This window comes from Camelina sativa, chromosome 6, assembly GCF_030686135.1.
Source record: "Camelina sativa cultivar CO46 ecotype springtype chromosome 6, ASM3068613v1".
In the NCBI taxonomy this organism is placed as follows: domain Eukaryota; kingdom Viridiplantae; phylum Streptophyta; class Magnoliopsida; order Brassicales; family Brassicaceae; genus Camelina; species Camelina sativa.
This window is the reverse complement of record NC_141885.1, coordinates 14,348,439-14,370,828: the sequence shown is the minus strand read 5'-3', so window position 1 is coordinate 14,370,828 and position 22,390 is coordinate 14,348,439. Positions and strand designations below refer to the sequence as shown.

General features: G+C 36.1%; 4 protein-coding genes and 2 pseudogenes across 10 annotated transcripts; 5 read left to right on the top strand and 1 right to left on the bottom strand.

Moving 5' to 3' along the window:
* Positions 1-390: 390 nt before the first annotated feature.
* LOC104790858 (17.4 kDa class I heat shock protein pseudogene) lies at positions 391-1,097 on the top strand (annotated as a pseudogene). The gene has a single exon (XR_015559008.1). The product of XR_015559008.1 is annotated as a 17.4 kDa class I heat shock protein pseudogene (transcript).
* Positions 1,098-3,826: 2,729 nt separating this feature from the next.
* Positions 3,827-4,595, top strand: LOC104790859 (17.4 kDa class I heat shock protein pseudogene; annotated as a pseudogene).
* A 2,199-nt stretch (positions 4,596-6,794) lies between these two features.
* On the top strand, positions 6,795-8,945 carry LOC104698906 (uncharacterized protein At1g24485-like). The gene is made up of 5 exons (XM_087456126.1): positions 6,795-7,342; positions 7,575-8,092; positions 8,234-8,287; positions 8,451-8,606; positions 8,739-8,945. Exons 1-5 carry the CDS (start codon positions 6,795-6,797, stop codon positions 8,843-8,845), a joined length of 1,383 nt encoding a protein of 460 aa, XP_087312252.1. The 3' UTR covers positions 8,846-8,945.
* A 4,708-nt stretch (positions 8,946-13,653) lies between these two features.
* Positions 13,654-14,282, top strand: LOC104790855 (17.4 kDa class I heat shock protein). The gene has a single exon (XM_010516651.3). It carries the CDS (start codon positions 13,654-13,656, stop codon positions 14,125-14,127), a length of 474 nt encoding a protein of 157 aa, XP_010514953.2. The 3' UTR covers positions 14,128-14,282.
* LOC104790856 (E3 UFM1-protein ligase 1 homolog) lies at positions 14,268-20,109 on the bottom strand. Its single transcript, XM_010516652.3, has 20 exons — positions 19,257-20,109; positions 18,705-19,016; positions 18,331-18,597; positions 18,119-18,166; positions 17,874-17,939; positions 17,633-17,736; positions 17,422-17,515; positions 17,289-17,345; positions 16,791-17,178; positions 16,543-16,697; positions 16,321-16,386; positions 16,167-16,235; positions 15,993-16,085; positions 15,812-15,877; positions 15,390-15,436; positions 15,224-15,287; positions 15,055-15,132; positions 14,921-14,983; positions 14,677-14,769; positions 14,268-14,569 (listed from the first exon to the last, which is right to left on the bottom strand). Exons 1-20 carry the CDS (start codon positions 19,428-19,430, stop codon positions 14,456-14,458), a joined length of 2,418 nt encoding a protein of 805 aa, XP_010514954.2. The 5' UTR covers positions 19,431-20,109; the 3' UTR covers positions 14,268-14,455.
* On the top strand, positions 19,632-21,921 carry LOC104790853 (exosome complex exonuclease RRP46 homolog). 6 transcript variants are annotated; one of them, XM_010516649.3, is made up of 9 exons: positions 19,632-19,764; positions 20,018-20,133; positions 20,287-20,400; positions 20,522-20,622; positions 20,770-20,790; positions 21,013-21,085; positions 21,179-21,246; positions 21,330-21,462; positions 21,605-21,921. In XM_010516649.3, exons 2-9 carry the CDS (start codon positions 20,028-20,030, stop codon positions 21,715-21,717), a joined length of 729 nt encoding a protein of 242 aa, XP_010514951.1. In that variant the 5' UTR covers positions 19,632-19,764; positions 20,018-20,027; the 3' UTR covers positions 21,718-21,921. The 6 variants fall into 6 exon arrangements, with proteins under 6 accessions (XP_010514951.1, XP_010514949.1, XP_010514948.1 ...); XM_010516647.3 differs by having other exon boundaries at positions 19,670-19,764; positions 20,015-20,133; XM_010516646.3 differs by having other exon boundaries at positions 19,690-19,821; positions 20,015-20,133.
* The last annotated feature ends 469 nt before the right edge of the window (positions 21,922-22,390 follow it).

Sequence of the window (22,390 nt, the reverse complement as noted above, 5' to 3'; positions counted from 1 at the left end):
TATTAAATTCGCTGACGAAATTAAAAAGACTATACTTAATTTATCAAAATATTCACTCTTACTTACGAGCTCCAATTTTATTTAATATTATAATACTTTAAAAGAAATATGTTTTTAAATCGGCATCTTTGTTTCGAATAATGGAGAACTTAACGGGCCACGATAGTAAAACCCATTAACAAAGCTCATGTAAACAAAAACGGCATGGCGTTCAGTCGTCTACTTGATGAATTGCACGTCGGCTCAACCCTCACCATCGAAACTTCTTGAAAGCACCTATTCGTTACAAGGAAGATTCTTGAGTTTTATAGAAACTTGCAGAACTTTTCTTCTCTTATCCTCTACTCTATTCTTCTCTCTCCCTATATATACGCTAGGGCACGTATGTGTTTGAATTAACAAAGAGCTTAGAGTCCATAGAAAAGCAAAATTACAAAAAAAAACAGAACACTATCAAAACAGAGTTAAGGAAGTGTAGCAATGTCTCTAATTCCGAGCACTTTTGGAGGCCGAAGAACAAACGTGTTCGACCCTTTCTCGCTAGACGTATGGGATCCGTTCGAAGGGTTCTTGTCGCAGGCAAACGCACAGGCTAATAAGGACGTGGCAGCGTTCACAAACGCTAAGGTGGATTGGAGGGAGACACCTGAGGCGCACGTGTTCAAGGCGGACTTGCCGGGGATTAAGAAGGAAGAGGTAAAAGTGGAGGTTGAAGATGGGAACATACTTCAGATCAGCGGAGAGAGGAGCAGTGAGAATGAAGAGAAGAGTGACAAGTGGCATCGTGTGGAGAGGTCGAGTGGGAAGTTTATGAGGAGGTTTAGGCTGCCGGAGAATGCGAAGGTGGATGAAGTGAAGGCCAGTATGGAGAATGGTGTGTTGTCTGTTACGGTGCCGAAAGTGCCGGAGAAGAAGCCTGAAGTGAAGTGCATTGATATTTCCGGTTAAGGGGAACTTTAAAGTTCAAGCATTGAAGAGGAAAAATGTGTTGTGTGTGAAAGTAATAATAATGTGACTTTCTTTTTTCCTGTAATCATGAAAATGTTGTGTCAATGTAAGTAACAAATCTTAATAAGAGAGGTGTTTTTGGGACATAAGAGCAAGTATGAAGTATGGTCTTCTTGATACGTACTCTTCATGCCATCGATATCTTCCAATATTAAAGCACATATAACTTTATAGTCTTCCTGATAAATTAAATTTACCTACCTATAGGCTATATAATTTATTCAGGTCAGGAAATAAAAACTGTGAAAATCGAAGGGTGGGTGGCTATACGGAAACTTGCTAGAGACAAACTTGTTGAATTATATGTAGTCTAAGGATTTACTTTAATACTTGGATATTATTTGATGACTCTTTTATTGGCAACCAGTATACACATTATTAGTCTTTTTCGTCCCATTTGGTTACTAATTTGGAGACTAGAGTAGTGAGGAAAAAGGACGGAGAACTTACTTGAAAACAATCAAACATAGTTCGTATTAGTTAAAATATTACGTCTAAGTCATTGTTTACTAGATATGAAGAATCAATTAATCTATCAATTCACACCGATTATAAGAAGAAAAGAAAAACCTCAAGTAAAATACAAGATACAATATTTAACAAACATATTTATGATATATTACAATAAAAATTATTATTTTATAACATTAAAATATAATTTTTAATTTTATTCGTTTTGAAAATGTTAAAACTATAAAAGTAAATTATAGATAAAATACACACACAAATACACACATATATATATATATATATTTATTTATTTATTTAAGATAAACTAACATTTGTAAGTTTTGTTTTGTTTAAATTACTTCATAAACCTACAAAATATTGTAAACCCATGTGATTTTACGAAAAAAATACATGTCACAAAAACGTTAAATACATGATAAACACACAAATTAGGGAAATATTTGCATTAAAATGATTATAAAATGTACAAAACACACACACTAAACCACCATTATTTAAAAATATATATTTTATAATTCCAAAAATGGCCACAAAAATCGTTTGTGTCAAAAGCCAAACACAATTTAAATCACTAATAGCTGCAAGACTAATTATCAGTTGACATTCACCCATTTACATCTTTGCTTCACTCACACTTACAAATAAAGGTTTGTTTCTATCATCTCTCAAAACAAACAGATGACTCATTAAACAAAACCTCAAAATCCTAAATCGCTTACTGTGGGTTGTGGCTCTTCTTTTTCCTTCATCACACTAATTCATTATCACACTCAATATTATCATTGAAAGTGCAGAAGCAGTCTTGGTCTCTGAATCATTCTTGGCTTCCAAGAGAACTTTTTTGACATACTGCACATATAGAGGTGCAGCCATGCCACAAAAAGTTATATTAGCACTAACAATGTTGGAGACCATTGTGAGAAAAATAGTTTATTATCCAAACACAATACAAAAGAGTCATGCATACATTTTGTAAAAAAATTGCTCTTATTGACACAATTTAAACAGTAAAAAAATTTTGGGACGCAAGATTCATATGAAATCAACAAAGAGCTGACAGGTATATAAGGATTACTATAGGAGAAAATTTGATTACTGATTTGTGGTAGTATTTGATAAACGTTTATTTTTTCTCAATTGTCTTGGAATTTTATCACCGGTTACCAATTTCGTATTTCAACGGCTGTTATGTCATGTTTTAAATCTACTTTTAGTTTGAAGACGAGGTATTATTAAACCACATAATCAAATGTGATATTCTTTTCTTAAACCTTTGGATATTCAATGTACAAAAAAAATAGCCTTGTCGAGTTCACTATTTTTTACTTCAAATTTTGTACTTAGCAGGATAATAATATTTTCTATGTCATCATCAAAAAGAAAATAAAAAGTAGCAAACATACCAATATTAGTTAATATATTATAAAACTTTTTTTAAAAAATTGTTTTTAAATTGGTATCTTAGTTCTAACAACTAGAGATCTTAAATGGGCCACAATAGTAAAGCCCATTAACAAAGCTTATTTAAACTTAAACGGCATGGCGTTCAGCCGTCTACTTGGTGAATTGCACGTCGGCTCAACCCTCAGCACCGAAACTAGGTCTGGGCATAAAAACCATACCCGAATACCCAACCCTGAACCCGACCTGAAAAACCAGGTTCGGGTTGGATACGGGTTTGCCTATAAAACTCTATTGGGTTCTATTTTCTAATACCCGTGGGTTCAGGTTAGAGTCGGGCAATACCCATTACCCGTTTGGGTACCCATCAAACCCGAACATATAAACATATTTATAATATGTATCATTAATATAATGCAATTACCCCAAAATTATGATTATAATTTTGAATATTTCATTTAGTTTTATACCTAAATATCAAAAATAATCAAAATATCTAAAATATTTTGTTATGTAAGTCAAAATTTAACTAAATTTATTTAAATTTAATTATATTTTTTTGGGTACCCGGTAGTTCGGGTACTAATCAGGTTCTAAAATTTGTAACCTAAACCGACCCGAACCCGATAGTACCTAAACCGAACCGAACCCATATATCTAAAAATACCCAATGAGTTCTATTTTTCTAAACCCGTTTACCCGAACTCGAATGGGTAATACCCGAACCCGAGCGGGTTACCCGAATGCCCAGCCCTAACCGAAACTTCGTGAAAGCACCTGAAATTCTTGTAGTTGTAGGCTTCTAAAGAAGATTCTTGATTTTTGAAGAAACTTGCAGAACATTTCTCTCTTATCACTCTACCCTCTTCTTCTCTCTCTCTCCCTCCCTATATATACACTAGGGCACGTATGTGTTTGAATCAACACAAAAGCAAAGAGTTTAAAGCAAAGCAAAATCTGAAAACAGAACACTATCAAAACAGAGTTAAGGAAGTCAAGCAATGTCTCTAATTCCGAGCATTTTTAGAGGCCGAAGAACAAACGTGTTCGACCCATTCTCGCTAGACGTATGGGATCCGTTCGAAGGGTTCTTGTCGCAGGCAAACGCACTGGCTAATAAGGACGTGGCAGCGTTCACAAACGCTAAAGTGGACTGGAGGGAAACACCTGAGGCACACGTGTTCAAGGCGGACTTGCCGGGGCTTAAGAAGGAAGAGGTGAAAGTGGAGGTTGAAGATGGGAACATACTTCAGATCAGCGGAGAGAGGAGCAGTGAGAATGAAGAGAAGAGTGGCAAGTGGCACCGTGTGAAGAGGTCAAGTGGGAAGTTCATGAGGAGGTTTAGGCTGCCGGAGAATGCCAAGGTGGAGGAAGTGAAGGCCAGTATGGAGAATGGTGTCTTGTCGGTCACGGTGCCGAAAGTGCCGGAGAAGAAGCCTGAGGTCAAATCCATTAATATCTCCGGTTAAGCGCCTAACCTTATAGTTTGAGAATTGAAGATAATAATGTGTGATTGTGTAGGCGTCGCATAGGCGCTGGGCGTGAGGGGTCCGCCACGCTTTCTCTTTAATTGGCAGTACTAAGCAGGACAAGCTATTTGGCGGTCTCGGCAGCGTTTAATCAGATTCGGCGGTTTTAGGCGGTTGCAAAAACATGTTCTTAACATAAATCCTAATTTACAAACGCTTTTACTTGTGAATGGAGTCATGTGAACAATTTAACTCTTTATTGGGCTTTAAAAATTGGCATGGCTTTTCTTATTTAGCCATTTTGTCCTCACATTTCTTGTTATTTTTATTCATTATAATAGGTTTTATTTAATAACTTCACCAAATGTTACAATGAAATATATTTGTCTTCATCCCTGTTTAAATTTTGGTTATATATACATATACATATTATATATTATATATAATATTTTTGCATAAATGTATATATCTGCCTAGAACGCTTTAAAAACGCTTAAACTCCGATTAATTCTTCTAGGCGCTAGGCGTTAGGTTACCGCCTGGATTCCGCCTAGCACTTTCTTGAACAATCGATTTCTCTTTTTCCTTTTAATAAAAGAGTGTTTTGAAATATTAAAAAAAAAACATAAATTCTTTATTCCAAAACACGTAGTATTGAGCTAGAAGCGGTTATTTTTTGTCTTCAGTTCTGTTTTAGAAGAGTGTTTTGAGCATTGATTCTGTTTCTGTTTTGGTTCTGTTTTTGTTTTCAGTTCTTCTTCCACGCTTACAGTTCCGTGGCACTGTATTCTCTGTCTTGTTTGATAACGAACCGTCTCCGGCTTCAGTACAAAGATGTTATTAGTGTTGCAGTTGCAACTGAGGTATGGTGCAACTGCACTTGATACACCTCAGTTGAGAGAGAGAGATCCTTATGGGGAAGTACGGAGAAGAGTCCAAACTGGTTTATGATAATTGCTGATCAAGGTGGAGAGCTTTGCTCTCTACGATATGATTATATGTTCCATATGCACAGTATGTGGCTCTGAATGGACTCACATATATCATTCAAAAGATACCAAATTGCAAAATCAGACAGAAGGGAAAATGGACAATCCATCTAAAGGGAGAAATATAGAGTTTTATCAGTCTGATTTTGATATCGCTGGTTCGTTCGAGCTAATGGGACCAGATTTTGAAGTTGTCAAGATTCTGACTGAAGTCCTCGATGAATTGGAGACTATGAGATGAAACTGAATAACCGGAAGTTGCTTGGTGGAACGTTTGGGATAGGTACACCGTACACCGTACACAACACGTCAACACCACATGATAGAAGAAGCATGCGACTAGAGAAGTCAAAAAAAAAAAATGTTGGAAATAAGTTGCTATAATATATATGATCAAGGAGTTAATTGATTTGCGCTTTCCTGCTCACATTAGCGATCACACAAGTCAACTAACCCACTAGGCTTCGAGTTGTTATTTTTTTATTTTTTATTTTGGTAAAATAAGATCTCAAATTGCATATAATTTTTTCAGTGTCAGATATTAAAACTAAGATTTCTATATTACATTGAAAGTAAATTTTCTTACATGGTTGCATGAACAAGAATTATCATAAATTAAATGCATGTTGGAATATTTTGTAATTGGCCGTTCTTGAATAACCAACTCAAGGAATTTGTTCTCATGTTTTATAATGTTTGGTCGATGTCAATTTGGTTTTAAAATACTAATTGACAGCTCAACTAGATACATATAACACTTTATACACAGATTATGTATTTATATTCGGGTGTCTCTATAAATTTTGTATAGAACATTAGTTCAAAAGTAGCTCCGGCCATGGCTGCTGACTTGCTTTTTCTTATCTTCTTTCTTTGCACCATAACCCTCCAGTAAGTATTTTTGATTACACGTAATTCAAAATTTTCTTTCTTTAGTAGCCGCAGGAAGAGTCTTGGATTTGGCCGTAAACTCTAGCATCTTGGTCCGGATGGATTCACATAATTAAGGGATTCTGTTTATAATTCAAATTTTGCTTAGTGTTTTCTATGTGACGAGGATGCATACAAAAATGTTAGCAGATGACTTTTCTTGTCCTCTGGTTGGTCAGAAAATTCATTGCGGCCTGTAATGTAGTTTTACCAAAAACCATCACACATTAAGCGTTAAAAAAATGTCCATTAATCATGTGGATCGAGTCAAATGACTTTTGTTTACTGTGTTGTAAAATCACATGATCCACAATGGCAATTCATAGCAACTATATGGAAACATAACAATTGTTCAAGATATCAATAAGTTGTATTTATCAATTATCAAGTGGGGGTATATATTTTGAATTATACGATGCTTTTATTATGTCAGTAATAGTATGCAAATTAACTGGGGGTAAAGTTGGATGACTAAAACTAATTTTAGGAACAAAAAAAAAAAAGACTTCATAACCATCAATGATTCATGCATGCAAAATCAATTATTACAGGCGTAAACATAGACTGTGGAACGTCATTGCCGGGCGTAGACAACAACAACCTAAAATGGGTTGGAGACAACGACTTCATCACATCCGGAGAGTCGGCCACCATTTCGTCCACCACGGTCGAGAAATCTCTCACCACACTCCGGTACTTTCCTACTGGCGACACCAATTGCTACTCCGCCATTCCGGTTACAAAAGGTGGAAAAGTTCTGGTGAGAACGATGTATTACTACGGGAACTACGACGGGAAGTCGTCAACTCCAACCTTCAGCGTAGTGTTTGAAGGGAAACACCGAGGCATTGTATCGATATCCTCGGCATTTGAACCGTACATTTTGGAGCTGATATTTTCTCCGACCAGCGGAGAAACCAGCGTTTGCTTTGTGCGTACGTCTTCCTCATCGAACCCTTTTGTATCATCCATTGAAGTTGTCGATTTGGCCGCTGGCATGTATGATGAGCTTGGTCCTGGTGAAGGTTTATTTTACCAACAACGACGTGCGTATGGTGCAACAGAAGTTCTAAGGTAACCATCGATATCCTATCACTTAGTATATTTAGTTTTGGTGTTCAAGATTAAAATGTGTATAATTTTAAATGAAACAGCAATTTCTAGCGTTTAAATCAGAAAATTTGGTAAATTAATTGTTAATGAAATCAAAAAATTAGAACTATGTTACCTCAACACAAACATAAATGCCAAGTTTTAACTACAACCATCATCGAATTGTAATAATAATTATTATTATTTTTGCTAGATCGGATCTTCAAGGTAGGTTTTGGCTTCCGACCATAAACTTATTGGTCACAGGAATACCGTCCACGGCCGTAACGATCGATACATCTGGTGCATCAAACAAGCCGCCTGAGTCCGTCCTCCGTAATTCTTGGACCGGGGAAGGCTTAGCATTAGTCGACCCCACTCTTCCTTCAGAAGGAGTTCCGATTTACTTGGCTATGTATTTCTCCGAGCCTCTCCAGTCGAGTTTACGATCGTTCAACATTTTCTTTGGTGGTAAGCAAGTTGGAAAGGGTCCAGTTGTGCCTGTGTTTGGAAAAACTACGCAAGTGGTCGTGAGAGATGTGCTGGCCAGCTCAAGCACCCTACTCGTGCTCCACTCCACCGCTAGTGCGCTTTTACCGCCCATGATAAATGCAGCCGAGCTTTATGTGATAAGTAAGGGTACAAGCGAAGGCGGAAGCGGATCAGGATCAGGTGGAAGCGGAGGAGGAGGAGGAGGAGGAGGAGGATCTGGGGGCAGTGGATCCGGATCTGGTTAGTTTTGGGAAATGGAATTTTTTTTGTGATTAGTCTATATTTGTGTATAATCAAGAATTGCCAAAAAACATAAACTTGGATTATATAGTCACTTATGTAATGTGATGTACGTTTGTTTTTTTTAATGTGTTAATTAAGGCTCCGGTGGAACTAGCAAAGAAGGAACTGGACGGAGCAATGGAGTGAGCTCAGGTTAGTATTTAGATTTTTTAATTCATTTTTAACTTGTTTTCTTTATTAATTTGATGAAAGCTCACAGTGATCATAACATGCGAAATTATGCCGAAATAACAAATTAAACACTTATTTATGCGTATTATGTAATTTACAAAATTTATATTTGATCTCGGATCAGGTGGATCAACTAATGATAATAGCAGTAAACTGCCAATAATAATCGGTGTGGTATCTGCGGTAGCATTTGTTCTTGGTGCATATGTGTTCATCGCTATAATCTTAGCGAATCGTCGCAAAGCTAAGCTGCAAGCCTTGGTTATGCCTACGTCTACAGGTATATTAATACATGAAGTCTCTTGATGTGTTTGGTATAATTTGATTATATTTTGATCCATTCATGAACTTTTGGTCATGGCTAATTCTACCTAGTTTAGAGATGTGAAAAAGTTAACTGTTTTGATGATAGTGCCTAATATAGGGACTGGAGTGTCAACTCTGATAGGACAACAGATGGGCAACGACACAAACCAGCTTACAAATGAAGCGCAGACATGGGAGAGATCGAGGATCTGATTGGAATGATTAGTGAACCAATCTTATGTAGCGCAACGACATTGAACATCATGTGAAATAAATGTTTTTACCTTGAATTGTATATGTTTCCAGTAATTGATTTTGTCGGGTAGGATTTTGATTCTTCTGATCCTGATTGGTCATGTATCCGCACTTATTCGTTAGCCTAAGTTATTCTCCACTAGTAAAAAGTTATGAACATAAGAAAGTTTTTTAGGATGTTGGATTTGTTTAAATTTAGATGAAAATTTGCGGGAAAAAATGTGAGTTGACAATTAAAATTTATAGTGACTTATTGGCATTTGGCTTGACAAGAGTTCAGGTCAGGAAAGCAATGGCCAACGGTGGTTTTCATACAATGAACTAATAAATCAACATAGGCTGAATTGGTCGTCACTTAAAGCAGTTCAAACTAACACCCCCACAAAGTTTCATAATTTGATCAATTTCTCTCTCTTCAAAAACTTCTGTTTCTTTAACTTACGTATATATACTTCTTCCCATATGTATTCATAATATTTACGTCTTGTATGCTATAATTATGAGTGTGTGTGGCTTCTAAGATTTCGAAGTTTCAGTTACAAACGAAGATATGCTTGAAAAAAATTCTAAATACTAAATAAAGTCTTCCATCAAATCTATACTATTAATTGAAGATACTATTAATTGGAGAGTACAAAAATAGGAAAAAAAAAAAGCTTTACGAAAATTCCATATAATACCTTTGCGCTTAAAAAAACAAATGAAGAAGGAAAAAAACAATGAGGATAAAGTGGTAATCTAAATAGAGCAACAAGATGCGGATCCTTAGTCATAGGAGTAACCTTATTCGGATCCTGTTTACCATATAATTGTTTCCAAACAGATACTTCTACAGCGACCTTTGAACAAATTGAGTAAATAATTTTGGGGATAAATATGCTTATTTATCATCATAAATTATGATTCACGGAGAATTAGGAACCAACCATATCAGCAAATTCATTATCGAATCAAAGAAAAATCTTAAATGGTTCTTGCGTTGAATCCATTGAGATATTAGAAGCATATTCCTTATAATCATCCTAAATCCTACTCACACATTCCACAAATCTTAGATCTTCAAGATATTATTAGCTTGGTCAACAAGATTATCTCTTCTCTCACATTAAACTCTATCGTCTCCTCTAAACTCTATAAATACGGCTCATCACCGCAGCTCATAACACTAACACCAAGAAACACAATATTACAAGCTTAATTACTAAAAAAGCTAAACTCTCTTATAGATTTTTAATATGTTTCAATTCAAACAAAGAGGACACAAATACTTCCAAGTTCCACTCCTCATAGTCATAATAATCAGTCTAATGGATTTGTTCCTCTTACTTCAACATTTAATAGAGTTTTTAGAGACATTACCAACTTTCCTGCTAGGAATGATGGAAATTACCTAACATTGGCAAACATACACCTATCTTCTGCAAAACAGACACCATATGAAAAGGTTAAGTATCACTGACATTACATTCTAGTCTCTATTGTATAACTAAATATAATATTTTTTAAACATTACAAGAAGCAAAGATGTTAACAGAAGCAGCCTCTCAAGAAGAGATTTTGTTTTCATTACACCTCCAGGTATTGAGTGATTCCTCGATGTTGATCTTATTCATATAGTTTTTCATAATTTATATCTACATGAGATTATTAAAATAAAACCTCTGTTAACTTACATTCTTTTTGTTTTATTTAGGTTCATAAACCAAATCTAGGACTACTTCAATATTCCATAACAGCACAAAAGACATGCTATACTTCCGATGAAGCCACCTCCTTCTGCGAATCAAGCCTCTAAACGTTAGTTTTAACTATTAGATGATAAAATACGTTTTCATGTATATGTTAAAACATATGTATCAACAATTAATTTATCTACACTTTTTTCATAGAGAAACACTGTTAGAATTCAGCTTCATGTATAAGCACACATAAACATCGAGCTATGTTTTACAAGACAAAAACATGCATTTTCTCGCAAATTTTACAAGGTAAGCTTTTAACATTTGGGAGACTCCCACCTTAATATCTGAATCTTTAAATTTGCAAGGTCAAGCTTGCTTACTTAGTTACTTTTGAACAAATCAACATTGATAGCAACAATGACGATGAAACTTTGAAACACAACTACAACCACAATTTAAGTGACGCTGAACCAATAGAACAAACATACTGCTTTAGTAGCACCGACGATAAAAATACACCTTCTAATTCAAATCATGAACCAGAACGTTTAGATGAACAAAGAGTTAACGGTGAAAAACAATTTCAATTCCTCTCTATACTTGATGCAAGTTTGAAACAGACTTTTGAAAATTTAGCTGCAAAATCAAAATAACCTGACCCAAAGAAATCAGTAGGACAGACTTTATCAACCAAAGCGACCAAATCATATAAACTTCGTTGCACATTCTTCAAATTGGATCTGGCTAAAAAATACACAAAGTGATAAAATTAGAATTATATATCTCAATCAAAACATTCACACAACGGAAACAAAGCATATATTGTAAATTCGATCTCACCAAAGTTATAGAAGGTAGACGACGAAGACGACAACGTAAGACCAAGTGTCTCCGGAAGTCGAACTATCCCTCATGTACGCTCCCATGGCGGTAATCATACTTGGAAAGATTCCTTGGTGGTCGTGAAACCCGATTTCTTTGCGGATCACAGGAGAATAAGAAGAAGACGAATGTAGGGAATCAGGAAGAGACATGCATGTCGTGAATCAAATGATTTGATCCAAATCGATGAGATTCAGAAGAAATACAGAAGAAAGAAGGGGAAAAGAGACGAAGGAAGAGATAAATGTCTCTGTTTTTTTAATTTTTTTTAAAAATGTCTCTGTTTTAGTTTTTTAAATAACGTTATCTCTTTTTTCTTTTTTTGTCCCATTTACTACTCAATATTGTCATTTTTCCTTTTTTTTAAGAAAATTTGTTTCTTCATAATAATTTGCACTGATATAATTTTGAAATTTATAATAAATTGTGTGATAATAATTAATTCAATTAATTTTGTAATATTTTTATTACATCATATGATATATAAATATACTATAATTTATATTTGTATTTTTGCAAAATGCGGGACTTCTGTAATTTTTTGCTTTCGTCCCCATCCCCTTTTCAATCGTAAATAAAAGGTTGTCTTATATGAGAAATGTCCTATATCAAGAATTTTCCATATTGGAAATGAGTTTTATTTAACTATTTTCAATTCTCAAAACCTAACTAATTTGATTAAGCGTCAACTTGGAAAAAGGTAAATATCTATTTTATGATAATATATCGAAACGAAAATACTGAGTTTTCTGTTTGAATTTTTTATCCAATCCTTTTAAATGTTTTATATAAATTAGAAAAAATATATATGTGATGACCTAAATTATCAAGCTGCGCAAACACACCTAGATAGTTATGTCTGCGCACACCTAGATAATTGTGTCCCACATTACTCATGTGGGTTTCACGAAATGGGCTTTATATGGGTAAAAAAATAATAAATCAGTTGCGAGATACACCTATTAAGGTGTGTTTGCGCAGCTTGATATTTTAGGTCATTCCATTCGGAAATTTAATTTTTTTCTGATTTGTTTCTGATTTAATAGTATACGGGTTTAATAAAAATTCTAACGGTTACTAATTTGGTTCAAGTTTGATCCGGTTATACCGTCATGTGGATAAAAAATTTTTGTAGTGAAATCATAATTATTTCAAATATTCACAAACTTACTAAAACCAAACCAATTTAAATTTGAGTTATATTGACAGATATAACTCCGCAAGTACGTGCGGGTCTTAACCTAGTAATAATTACAAGAGATTCATTGAAATATTAGATTTTTTAGAAATAGTTACTCAGGAAGATTGTTATTTAGAAATATTTAAATAATTCTAAATATTTTTTTGTTAGCAATTTTAGTTTAATCTTTTTGCAAGAACCATACTTTGTTGTTTATTCAACCTTGCTATTTATAATACAAGTTATAGGGAATATTACATATAATATTCCTTAAAATATTTTTATACTTTATTTTACAATCTTTCATTTATTCAACTTTCTCATAACCATATACTTTACCATCATATTTTATATTTTATTTATCACATATGTTTTTATTATTCATCACACAATTGTGTCACACTCGTTATTTATTTGACTTGTTGTTGTCCCAAAAATAATTATTTTCTATTGCTTTCAAAAACAAATTTCGAAAACTCCTAATTAAGATATACGAATTTAACCACTGCGGCACTGATTCCATGCTAAGTAGGTCTATTGATTCCTCTATTCATTTTCATCTTCTTCCTATGATCGATCCTTCCGGTTTAATAAACACATTTTCTTTAGCATCAAAACACACGTGTTCATTGTATGTAATAGACGTCTGACTAATTGCATGTCATATCGTAGTTAAGGCCCATTAACGAAGCCCATGTACAATAAAACGGCATAGCGTTCACTGGCCGAGCTACTGAATTGCAAGTCGTCTAAACCCTCTCAACGTCGAAACTTCTTGAAAGCACCTGAGAGATCTGGTAGCCGAAGACGAACGTTATAAAATATAAAGAAAAGAAAAAGACAAAACCTGAATTTTCAAGAACCTTGCAGAACTTTCTCTCTCTCTTATCCTCTACCCTCCCATCTTTTCCCTATAAATATGCCACGACACATATCGGTGTTTGTATCAACAAAGAGTTAAAAGAGTTTCCATAGCTAAGCAAAACAAAACAGAGCAAATCGTCAAGAGTATAAGTGAAACAATGTCTCTAATTCCGAGCATTTTTGGAGGCCGCAGAACAAACGTGTTCGACCCTTTCTCGCTAGACGTATGGGATCCGTTCGAAGGATTCATGACGCCGTCAGGGTTGACAAACGCACCGGCCAAGGACGTTGCCGCTTTCACAAACGCTAAAGTGGACTGGAGGGAGACACCTGAGGCGCACGTGTTCAAGGCGGACTTGCCGGGGCTTAAGAAGGAAGAGGTGAAGGTAGAGGTTGAAGATGGGAACATACTTCAGATCAGCGGAGAGAGGAGCAGTGAGAATGAAGAGAAGAGTGACAAGTGGCACCGTGTGGAGAGGTCGAGTGGGAAGTTTATGAGGAGGTTTAGGCTGCCAGAGAATGCAAAGGTGGAGGAAGTGAAGGCATGTATGGAGAATGGTGTGTTGTCCGTTACGGTGCCAAAAGTTCCTGAGAGGAAGCCTGAGGTCAAGTCTATTGATATCTCTGGTTAAGGGTTACTTGGGAGGTTGAAAGACAATAATAATGTGTGATTGTGTAAAATAAACGGTGTGAGTCCTTAATCCTTCTTTTTCTTGTAATCATCAATCTCGTTGTATCATGATAATATAAGTAAATCTTAATAAAAAGAGTGTTTTGAAATATAAAAGCCTTCATTTATAGATAGTTAAGGTCAAACCATGCAAATCTTTTGTATATTGAAGTTTCAACGGAATTCTCCGAACATGAGTCGATTTTTCCTACTCCTAATAAGTTTTAGCAGAGTGACCTAGGTCTTAACAGCAGAATACTAAGGGAACTTTCCGACCTGACTCTGTTGGATTAGGATTGTTGTTGTGGCTGTGACTCGCCAAGGACGAGGGTTCTAAGCAATGGCATCTGGCTCTCGAGAAATTCCCGTTTGGTCAAGATTCTATCTGAGGAGCAGTCATGTTCCTGTACATGTGAATGAACAGCTTAAAGAGATCATTCGCTACAGAGAGTTAATTGGTTGTATTTCAAATGAACATTTGTTGCCAACGAAATTAGAGGAGTATATGAACCTCGCCGGATGAAGCTGACATTAGAGCAAGAAGAGTTACAGTTGCTGTTTGGTAATCTGTCAAAGTCTTGTACGCAGATTCATCAAGTTTATCCTACAAGGTTTGAAATAGACATGTTGGCGACGAAAAAATAAGACCACGATATAATACAGAGTAACCAGACACCTGTGACTGCGGAAGAAAAATGGAATGATCGAGAGAAAAGATTATAGGATTAGTGTGAATCTCTCTTAAGATGTAATACCTTCAAGTGAGAAATAGCCGCAGCAATGGCTCTACCAGGGGCTTGTAGAGCTTTACTGTGAATCTGTCGAATTCCAACCATAAGTTAATTCCGGATTCTAAGCACAGAGTAGTTACACGAACATGGATATGTACCTTAATAAAAAGGAGAGAGACAACTTTAGCGAGAAGTGCAACAGGGTCTGATTCGGTAGAAACTTGAGATGTAAGATCCTGCAAGCAGAGATAACATCATCACTGAAGGGATAAAAAGCAATGATGGGAGATCATAAAATTAGAAAAAACGATCTGGTCTGGTACATACCTTACGATATGAATGTAGGAGTGTCCTTTCCAGTTTTTTGTCAAGCTTCTTCAAGACTAATCCACTGCACAAATATAGTTAACATGCAGTTCAAATCCAGTGAAAAGTGAAAACCAATTAAGCAGACTTGCTTCAGATATTCCTCGAAAAATAAGAATTATAATACCTTTCTTCTGCCAGGTCTCTGAAGGTGACCATGAAAGTGTCTACACGCTGCAACAAAAATAATCCCATCAAATGGCGCTTAGGATGTATTCATTAGAAGAGCCAAAGTGAAACCACCCTATAAGAGGATTATTAACTAGGTAGCGGAATATAGATCAGGCGGGCCTAAGTTTTAATAAAGTTTTTTCTATTGAGCCTATAGCTATATATATGTGCACCACCATATTTTTGTTAAGATCCCCGACTCCCATTAAAATTTTATCAGAACAGAAACTTTGGCTGTACATAAGCATGGTTAGCCACAGGAGAAGAGGAATCGAGATGGCAGAACAAAAAAGAAACAGGCAACCACTTGTTCAACAAGCCAGGCGTTATGTTAACAACTAAGGAAAAAAGATATATATCCATAAAGGAAGGTCTAACCTTTCCCTCCAATGCCTCAACTAATGCAAGAGCCTTTTTCGGAAGAGAACCGTTGAGATTCTTAGCCTGCACCAAAAAAAAAGGAAATATGGGAGAGTTAAACATCGGCTAGCAACATAGACAATAAGAAAAAGTGCAACAATACAGTACTAAGTTAGATTAGTGCTCAAAATTGCATTACAAGGGCAGTTCTCTCAGAAGAATCAAGCAAAACTGGATCTTGTGTTTTGGATTCTCCAACTTCAATACCATTCTTCAGTTTGTTGTGGATGTCCTGTGTTGATAACCGAACCTTGATTAGTTAAACCAAAAATACGAAGATGATCTTAGAAACACTATATTATTTTTGACCTACCAACCCATGAAGAAGTGTATCAGCAATCGTAGCTGCTGTTGTTCTCAGTAGATGCCTATGTAAAACAACCTAGGACCAGAAGACAAGAAAGTGTTACACACTAGCTTCTTTGAGTAGTAAGAGCGTCGCTTGCAAAATGACTGAAAGTACTTACTGAAGTCGATTGGTCATCTTCGAAAAGCTCTAGCGCTTTTTCGTACAGCTGCATATTTAGGAAAGACTGCCAAAAGGAAACCCAAGAAAAATAATGTCACAAAATACTATCAGGCTGGGTGCTAGTGGTGAGTAACAGCTCCAAGATGAGAAACAGAGGGAAGACATTGGTTATTGGTAGTCAAGCGAATGATAAAACTATAATTAAAGCAGTTGGTTATACCTCATCAAGCTTTTTCTGCAGATCATCAATCAAGCGCCTCAATCTATCTGCGTTTTCTGTGAAGATTTTCTTTCTTCTCTCCTTTAGTGAATTAATGAGCATAGGTTTCATATGATCAGCTAAATGCTTAAGAATCGAATCTGGGTTCTCCATACCTGCAAGAAACACCAGAATTTATGTCACATGCACTCAATATTCATAGCTACATTTTTTTTTATTCATACATAAGAAAAAGTTCTCAGGTGTACCATCATCGTCAAATTCAGGCACAGAGTCAACAATTTTTTTCATCACCCATTCGTCGGGCGGAATAATATTATTACTTTCTTGTGCTTTCACCGACTCTTTCTTGCCTCCTGCTTTAGAATCCAACTTCTGTGATGACGATGAATCCCTGCCTTTCTTATGGTTTCTTTTAGATTTTGGACGCGCGTCCTCTTCCTCCTCTGGAACAGTTTCTACGGTGGCTGCCTTCGTGCTGACAGACTTTCCTTTTTTCTTCCTTGACCCTTTATCTGTATTAGCAGGTATGCTTTCTGTCGACTCTGATGATTTTCTTGAAGAATCTATCAAACTAGCAGTAGAAGATTGGATGCTAAACGCTTCTGCCTCTTTCTCAATTTGATCATATATGCCCTAAACATTAGTAGGTAAACCAAAGCATAGTTCAGATGGAGAAAACCAAATGGGAAAGACAGCAGCTCGTAACGAAACTACTAATAATACCCTTCATTTCATCTGTTTACCTTGATAAACCCACTGCTTAGGACGTAGGATTCGCCCAAGATAAGTGCTTTGTCAGCCTGAAAGGCTAAATAAATCAGCAATTTATTACAAAAGAGTGTTGACTACTTATCAAATTTGATAAAAAAATTCCACCTTGAGAGCTGATTGGACAGAGCGACAAAGAAGCAACATCTTGTTTGCATCCTGTGACGTGAATGATGAAGGTAATACAGAGAGAGAATCAATCCTGAACCCAATATCAAGGGTGTCAGTAACAACGGATCTAGTGATATAAGCATCATAGCATAAAAGAAAACGAACGTCATAGATAACCGGAAAAAGACTACGAGAAATTTATTCTCACCAGCTGTTTTGTTCAATAGCATCCTCGGTTGCAGAATCCAGCATCTCAATCATTGACGAATGAATAAATACAGCAGCTAACGGTCTACCATCTGGATATCTAGCCTATACATGTCATAAAACACAACTTATAATGGGAATAAAGTGAAGGAGGCAACATAACACTCATTCTAGCTATCATTCCATAACTTAGATTTTCCCAAACTACGGAAAAATTACGCTAAACTAACATGATACAATACCTGTAAGAACTGCACAGCTTGAGAAATCCCAAGCTTCTGCATGGTCTCATAAGAGATGTAGGAATTCTGCAGGAAAACGGAACAAAAGAAACCATAAAACTGTTGATTCACCATTTTTTCAAGAACGAATAATATACAAAAAATACTAAAACTGCAGTCTGATGAATTTTAAATTTTAGTCATTTTCCAAAACCAACTGATAAATAGACGGACTATGGACATTTCAGAGAAAATGATCACCAAACCTGTGAAAAAGAAGAGTCTACGCAGTCCTTTTGTGCAATTGCAAAAGCCTGTCACCAAAATCAAACAAGTTACTCTGATGAATGGTAACTGAACAAGGAAAACAGCAAGCATAGACAAGAGTGCTCTCATGAAATTTTAAAGACTGTCGTTATTTAGTGACTGTAACTCCATTAGTGCCAGAATCCCGAAAGATAAGAATTTTTTGACATACGCTAGTAGTCCAATGGGTTCCAGCACGTAGTGATCCAAGCATCTCCTCTTCTTTCAACAGTCGGTTGAATATAGACTGGAAAAACGAATTCTCAACAGCAACTCCACTGGATCCATTCATTTCTTGTACCAACTGTTGCAATGGTGCCCACAATGCCGACAAGCTGGAGGGAACAAATATACCCCTGGAAGCACCTCGAACCATAGCAGTCGCACGTGCTACATAAGCAGGCGTATATAACTGTCCACCTTCTAGCTTAGCGTTCACCTTAAAAATATTAAAACATAAAATAAATAAAAATCCAAAAATCTAAAAGCTCACATTCACTTAAACACAAACTGGAAAGATCAAGAGTAGATAGAAAGCACAATTACCAAAGTTCCAAGTCGAGGCTCCAAAACTGATTGCACCAACTCAGAGCCAACCTGTAACTGACCAGCAAGTTCAGCCACAGCAATTTGACTGCATTCTTGAAGCCTCTCGTTAATTTCTTCAGCAATCGAATCCCAATAATTCTGTGATATTATTTCTCCCTGGACAAGCATTAGCCCTGGATCACTCAACACCACATCTTGTGCTTGCTTCTCCACATGATACAAATCAACCCCAATCGTATCTGCCAGATCAATTACAGATACACGTCCCAATTTACTAATCTCACGAGTAATTTCATTCCTCAATTGCTCCTGCAACAAACCAAGACACAATTTACAAACCAAAACCTTCGCAATGTTCAGCAAAACCTCGATCAAGCAATTTAACTTCATTTTTTTCCGATTAAATTCCTCATGCAACAAGCAGAGCTATCGTTTTCTCACTCCATCAACACATAACTCACATCATGATACCAAAACTGTACGCAAAACCATTTGGCGATTCTCTCGTAGAGTCTAAATTCACACCGGAAACGAAATAGAATCAAGTACCTGAGTGATGTATTCTTTTCCGGTGACGGTATGAAGCAGATCGAAGTCTATAACGCCAAGCTCCTGAAGCTTTTGAACCAATTCGACGACATTTCGATCCGATAATCTCACGCTTGACTTCACCTGTTGAGCGAACTCGAACTGACGCTGCAATTCCAACAATTCATCATCCATCTTCTTCGCGTAATCGCCGGAATTTGAATCTCAGATCAAATTTGAATATCGTCGATTCAAAGGAATCAATCGTCAGTTATACTGAAGATTTTTTTTTTCTCCGGACGATTGTTTTATGTTCAAACGCCGCATTGAGTATCTTTCCTCGTCGAGTTTACTGGTTAAAGTTAAACCAATGATTTAATAACCGGACCGACCGGTTTATCTTGGTACACTATAATTGATTTGAAATTGAGGGTTTTGTAACTTAAACCCAAATAAACCCTAATTCCTCAGAACGATTCTTCTTCTCTTCCAGCTTCCAGTTCCGTAGCTGTGTATTATTCTCTCTTTGGTTAGTCTTCTTGTTTGATAAGGATCGTGTCTCGTCTTCTAGCTTCCTCGAAATTAGGTTTTTTACTATAGCTCTATGTTGATTCGTGTTGCATCGTTGTTTCTTATTTGTTTATACTTTGTGTAACGAGTATTGTAGGATTGAAAGAACCAGTTTTTGTTTTCAGTGGTACAATTCGTAGGTATAGCTTATGAGAATTTGAATTTTGGGACCAAAGATGCTTACTTTATGAAACCCTTGTTATGTGAAGAAGTATTGGAGCAATGGAGATTGATAGAGAAGATGGAAGAACACCTAATCAGCTGAGGCCACTTGCTTGTTCTCGTAACATCCTTCATCGTCCTCATGGCTCTGCTAGCTGGTCGCAAGGTATTTGTTTCAATCTCCATGTATCCTTGTTTTGTTTGATTGCATATAATCTAGCTTTGTCAATATCTCTTATGTGGTATGAAATATTTTAACTCCTTTTTGAATGGGATTGATGGAACTTTCTAATGGGTGTGCTTCTCGTTTTTATTTCAGGAGATACAAAAGTTCTAGCTGCAGTTTATGGACCTAAAGCAGGAACAAAGAAGAATGAAAATGCTGAGAAGGCTTGTTTTGAAGTCATATGGAAGCCTAAAACCGGGCAGATTGGTACTCGTTAAATTCAGTTGTAGTTCAATCATTTCTTGATGTTTCTTTGTTGCTTGAGTATGTGGTACAAGTGATTCTTGGTTTTAAGATTCTGACTGACTTTTACTTTGCATAATGATAGGGAAAGTAGAAAAGGAGTATGAGATGATACTGAAAAGGACGATACAGAGTATTTGTGTTTTGACAGTCAATCCAAATACCACCACCTCAGTGATAATTCAGGTGAATAGCTTTTAAGTGTTGTGTATATCGATTCTTCATCCATTTCAGCACCTCTCCACTCCCTTGTAATAATTGTCCTGCCGTGTATGATTCTCAATTTATCAATTTGAGTTGTTTTGATGTTTTCATTTTTTGATTCCCGTGTAGGTTGTACATGATGATGGTTCTGTATCCTTTTTCTGGTCCTTGCCCCTTGGAAACCATTTACTGTTGCTGTATCAAACACATAATCCGGTATATGCAATGCCGATTTGAGCATTTATATAGTTTTTAGTAGTGAAAGCTTGTAATCCTATAAGCTGGGAGTGTGAATATGTGTTAGTGAAATAATTGGTACATTAATATAGAAGATAGTATTGGCTGCTTGTTCCTTGATTCAATTCTGTGTAGCTTCTACCGTGTGCGATAAATGCAGCATGTGCAGCGCTTGTCGATGCAGGAATCCCTATGAAGCATCTTGCTGGTACTTCTTTGCAACTTTATACTCTTCTCTAATTGACTTTGTGAACTTTGTGTGTTTTCTTCTTACTATTTTATCGGCGTTTCTACTTTTCAGTTGCTATATGCTGTTGCCTGGCTGATAATGGATACGTTGTACTCGATCCGAACAAGCTTGAAGAAAAGGTTATTTGAAAAACCTTGTTGTACATTACTGTTATCTTTTCTTTTGGAGTATTGATTGTACTCACTTAAATTGCAATGGACAGAAAATGTCGGCCTTTGCGTATTTAGTCTTTCCAAATACAACTCTCTCTGTTCTTCCGGAAGGATCATTAGTAGCGGAAGGCGAGCCAGTAGAGCATGGGATCATTACATCAGTTACCCATGGAGTAATGTCTGGTACTGTTTTAACTTCTATTTCTTGAATATAATTCACTATGTTGAAGCAGTTTTATATGGACTATATGTTTTCATGAACTTGTTTATCAGTCACTGCATCATGTGTAATTCTGAATTCACTTTTGTTTCTGTGTTGTTTCAGTGGACGATTATTTCCTGTGTGTAGAGAACGGTCGCGCTGCTACGGCTAGCTTATCTGCATTTTTTAGAAAGAACTTCCAACAAAGCCAAAGAGATTCATCCAAAGCCGGGTAAAAAGCACGAATCCATAATGATTCCTTGAGATTTTGAACGGTTTCATAATTCTCCTGTTGTAGCTTTTATAGAACCCTTATCGTCCATGTGTCTAATCAGAAAAGATTTGCTAGAGGCCTAGGATCTTGTATTGTTTAGATATGTTGCGAACAGGTGAACCTCGTATCTTTAATACAAATGGCAGCCATGATTGGTCAGAGCTAATGATGTCTGAATCTGAATTACTTGTTTCCTTACGAATCATCATCTCTTGACATTCTTTCTTTATATCAAAGCACCCAATCTAATTTGGCTAGGAATTAGCAATTTACTCATCTTCATGGTCCACTGTAAATTGTAAGTTTATTTTTAAGTTTCTAATAACTAAAGCAATTGATTTCAATTATCCAAGATACATACGGTAGATAAGAGTAGCAAGCTTAAAAGATACAAATTGGCCTATTTGATTAAACACTCTCGATATGAGACACAAAAAGCGGTTTATACAAAACATACATTATTCATTACTACTAAAGTACTTATACAAGAAGTTGTGATTATATTATGATCAAATTTGTAAGTGTTTCAAGAGACCCTCTACTTGCACTCGATCTTTCTTGGCTTTGGCTTTAGCTTTCTTTGCATTACGTTTAGTCCTCAAAGCTTCGACCATCATCAAGTTCAAAAGCTGCGG

Bases quoted from the DNA above. Each gene is read 5' to 3' on its own strand.
- LOC104698906 (XM_087456126.1), top strand. From the start codon at position 6,795: ATGCATGCAAAATCAATTATTACAGGCGTAAACATAGACTGTGGAACG. The intron at 7,343-7,574 runs GTAACCATCGAT...TATTTTTGCTAG, and splicing joins GGTGCAACAGAAGTTCTAAG to ATCGGATCTTCAAGGTAGGT. The intron at 8,288-8,450 runs GTTAGTATTTAG...ATCTCGGATCAG, and splicing joins GAGCAATGGAGTGAGCTCAG to GTGGATCAACTAATGATAAT.
- LOC104790855 (XM_010516651.3), top strand. From the start codon at position 13,654: ATGTCTCTAATTCCGAGCATTTTTGGAGGCCGCAGAACAAACGTGTTC.
- LOC104790856 (XM_010516652.3), bottom strand. From the start codon at position 19,430: ATGGATGATGAATTGTTGGAATTGCAGCGTCAGTTCGAGTTCGCTCAA. The intron at 17,737-17,873 runs GTATTGTATCAT...TGACATGTATAG, and splicing joins AAGCTGTGCAGTTCTTACAG to GCTAGATATCCAGATGGTAG. The intron at 17,516-17,632 runs GTGAGAATAAAT...TATTGGGTTCAG, and splicing joins GCTATTGAACAAAACAGCTG to GATTGATTCTCTCTCTGTAT.
- LOC104790853 (XM_010516649.3), top strand. From the start codon at position 20,028: ATGGAGATTGATAGAGAAGATGGAAGAACACCTAATCAGCTGAGGCCA. The intron at 20,791-21,012 runs GTATCCTTTTTC...AATTCTGTGTAG, and splicing joins TTGTACATGATGATGGTTCT to CTTCTACCGTGTGCGATAAA. The intron at 21,086-21,178 runs GTACTTCTTTGC...TCTACTTTTCAG, and splicing joins CCCTATGAAGCATCTTGCTG to TTGCTATATGCTGTTGCCTG.